Here is a 2935-nt window from a genome sequence, read left to right as displayed (position 1 = left end):
GGAACAAAACACCAAGCAAAAGGCCGAGCCTTCCATCCTTTACCAAGTATATAGATGCATTATAATTAAATAAAAGATATTGTGATACCCCATGATATCCATGACATCCATGTCCCAACATGAAATAACCTGCAACTAGCAACGCTATAAGAGGGGCTGAGCAAAGCGGTAACAAGGCAAACAACGGAGTACAACCGGAAAGAAGCAACCAACATAGTAAACAACCAAACATAATCATTGCATGATGCGCAATCAAGTATGATGCATGTCCGGTTTGTCATGACATAGCAAAGTGCAACAAACAATACTACAAATTAAGTGGAGTTCAATATGCAAAGAGATGCATATTGACGAAACACCACATGACTTATTTAGTTCTCTCTCGGTTATGTACCCAACAATATTAAATGTTATTAAACATGGCAAGGGGTGAAGCATAAGTAAACTGCACATTTAGGCAAGTTTAAATGAGGCCGAAACACAAACAACAATTCCGAAAAATCCCCATATGCATATTCCGAATTTGCTACTGTTCTGCCCTAAGCCATATTTTAGAGTTGTTAAACAGGAAAATAACGTGCACCATGTTAATCTATGCATTTTTTTACCCCATTTACATATAAAGTTTATTTAATTCGGAGCTACGGTTAATTAGATATGAAATAAACCATGTTAACATATTATTAATGCAAATTAAATGCAAACAACATTTTAAACATTTTAATCACGGATGAACGTTGAATATTATGAAACTAGATGAAATTCGAAGCATTTTACATATTTAAATTATTTACATATGATGCACGGTTTGTGAGATATTAAATGTATGAGGCATGAGGGCTCTTCTGCAAAACAGGCGTTCTCTGGATAAATAGCTAAAATCACCCAGAGGGAAAAAACATTAGTCGGGCCGAATCTGCTGGAACTGGGCCTGACTAGTGAGCGCTGGATCTGGGTCTGCTTACCTAGTGGCCTTGGGCCGTTCGGTGTAGAGGCCCGCAACGAGGAGGCAGGCCAAGGCGAAGCGGACAAGGAGGCGTCATCCTCTGCTCGAACGAAGCAGAGGTGCAGCACGGGGCTTGGGTGCGGCTCTCTCTCTCGAGCAGCGCAGGGGAAGAAGACGCGGCGACGTCAGCGGCTGCGGGACTTGGCGCGGCCGGTGGATCCAGTCGAGGACGTGGGCGGAGGCGGGCGGAGAGCTGAGGCCATGGCGGCGGCGTCCTGGTTCAGAGAAAGAGAGAGAGATGTGAGAGGGAGCAGAAGGGAGAGATGGAGGGCAGGGGCGCCGCGACCTGGTGGTGCTCGCCGGAGCAGCGGCGGCGAGGAGGAGGACCTCGGGTGGCTGAAGGCGGCAGCGAGCGCGGGGCGATGCAGGGAGCAGCAGCAGCTCCAGGAACTTGACGAGGCGACGGAGCCAACGTGGAGACAGAGGACTGGGCGCTCCGGATTTGGCATGGGGAGGCGACCGGCGGCACGAGGTGGCCTCCGTTCAAGGCGACGTGGGATTTGGCGAGGAACGGCTGCGGAGACGTCCGGCGACGGGCGTTCATGGCGAGGCTCATGTTGCTGCGATTTAGAAAGAGAGAGAGAGATGTGAGGCGAAGGGGAAAACGACGTTGAGGCGGCCGAGCTCGAGGAGAGGTAGAGGAGGGCTCGGGCACTGGTTCCGATCCACCCTGTATCGAAGCACGGGAGGAGGGAGGCGACCAGGAGGGTTGCTCGGCACGAGGGGCTTGAGGCCGCGGGGGTCATGGTGACGCGGTTGCCGGCGACGGTGGAGGCGCTGGCCTGCTAGTGGAGCGAGATGCTCGGGGACGAACGAGCAGAGGAGGGGAAAACGAGGAGGAGACCAGGAGAGGCGCTGGTTGGGTGGAGAAGGATCGGGAGGGATCCCGAGGTGGAAGAGGAGTGGGTAGTTGGCTGCCGGCGGCGACGGGAGTGATGGGACATTGCTAGTAAAATTTAGGGTCAAAGGGCTATTTATAGATAGAGGAGAAGGTTTAGGGTCTCATCGATTTATATCCGACGGTCAGAAAAAATAGGATAGCGAAACCAAATAAGAAATCGAAGATATTTTAGGGGTGTCTGGAGATGATCCGGACCCATCGATCATGACCGTGCGGTTCGGGTTTGAGACAACATTCGGACGCGCACGAGATGGGGTCTGAGAGAGGTCGACAAGACAAAGGGGCCTGACAAAGGTCAATGGAGACGAAGCGAGAAGCGGCAACTACAAACGACTACGAGTTTTATGAAAACATGCAGATGCAATGCGGATGATGCGATGATGAATGCAACAAGCAAATAAATCACACGACAACAACGAAATAATTGGAAGGCGTCTGGAGCGTCGGTCTCGGGTCGTCACACTATGGCCTCTGCACGCAGCATAATTCTCAAATGTAGCAAATGAGAGTTTCTTTTTGGCCGAAGAGGCCGATTTGAGAGAGGACCTAGTAGGAGGGATATGCATAGCCATTAGCTCCATGGTCGAATGATGTTTGTTAGGGCTAACCAAAATCCATTCAGCATCACATTCTTTCCTCCATATCTTAAGCTCCCGAATCTAGTTTGGACCCCCATTACCCTAGAGATTAAAGTAACACTTAAAATGTGTGCAAGCAAACGAATGAAGATCAAGCACATGAAAACCAAATTTCTTGCAAGAAACATTGAAAGAGAAAACCTTGTCTTTGGTGTGAGAGACACCAAGATCAATGGCAGAACCCCCAATTGCTAATTCAAGAGCCGTTGTTACATAATCTTCTATTAAACGGAAGGTATGCCGCCTGAAAGAGACCACCAGAGTGAAAGATCCCATGTCCAACATTGGATGCACTTTGAGGCCCATAGATCTGAATATCCCATCTGCAAACGCTAAACCCATGGAGAAGTCCAAGCCAAGGATAGATCCACCATGAGAACCCATTGGATA

General features: G+C 49.3%; 1 protein-coding gene across 1 annotated transcript; it reads right to left on the bottom strand.

Moving 5' to 3' along the window:
• Window positions 1-478: 478 nt before the first annotated feature.
• Window positions 479-1938, bottom strand: LOC123141440 (uncharacterized). The gene is made up of 2 exons (XM_044560582.1): window positions 1293-1938; window positions 479-1221 (listed from the first exon to the last, which is right to left on the bottom strand). Exons 1-2 carry the CDS (start codon window positions 1560-1562, stop codon window positions 1132-1134), a joined length of 360 nt encoding a protein of 119 aa, XP_044416517.1. The 5' UTR covers window positions 1563-1938; the 3' UTR covers window positions 479-1131.
• Window positions 1939-2935: the final 997 nt, after the last annotated feature.

Source organism: Triticum aestivum, chromosome 6D, assembly GCF_018294505.1.
Source record: "Triticum aestivum cultivar Chinese Spring chromosome 6D, IWGSC CS RefSeq v2.1, whole genome shotgun sequence".
In the NCBI taxonomy this organism is placed as follows: domain Eukaryota; kingdom Viridiplantae; phylum Streptophyta; class Magnoliopsida; order Poales; family Poaceae; genus Triticum; species Triticum aestivum.
The sequence above is the reverse complement of the archived record's forward strand: the minus strand, read 5'-3'. Positions and strand labels throughout refer to the sequence as shown.

Excerpts from the sequence above, each read along its gene's own strand:
- LOC123141440 (XM_044560582.1), bottom strand. The coding sequence starts at position 1,562 with ATGAGCCTCGCCATGAACGCCCGTCGCCGGACGTCTCCGCAGCCGTTC. Across the intron at positions 1,222-1,292 it reads GCTCCGGCGAGCACCACCAG|GACGCCGCCGCCATGGCCTC; the intron begins GTCGCGGCGCCC and ends TCTCTGAACCAG.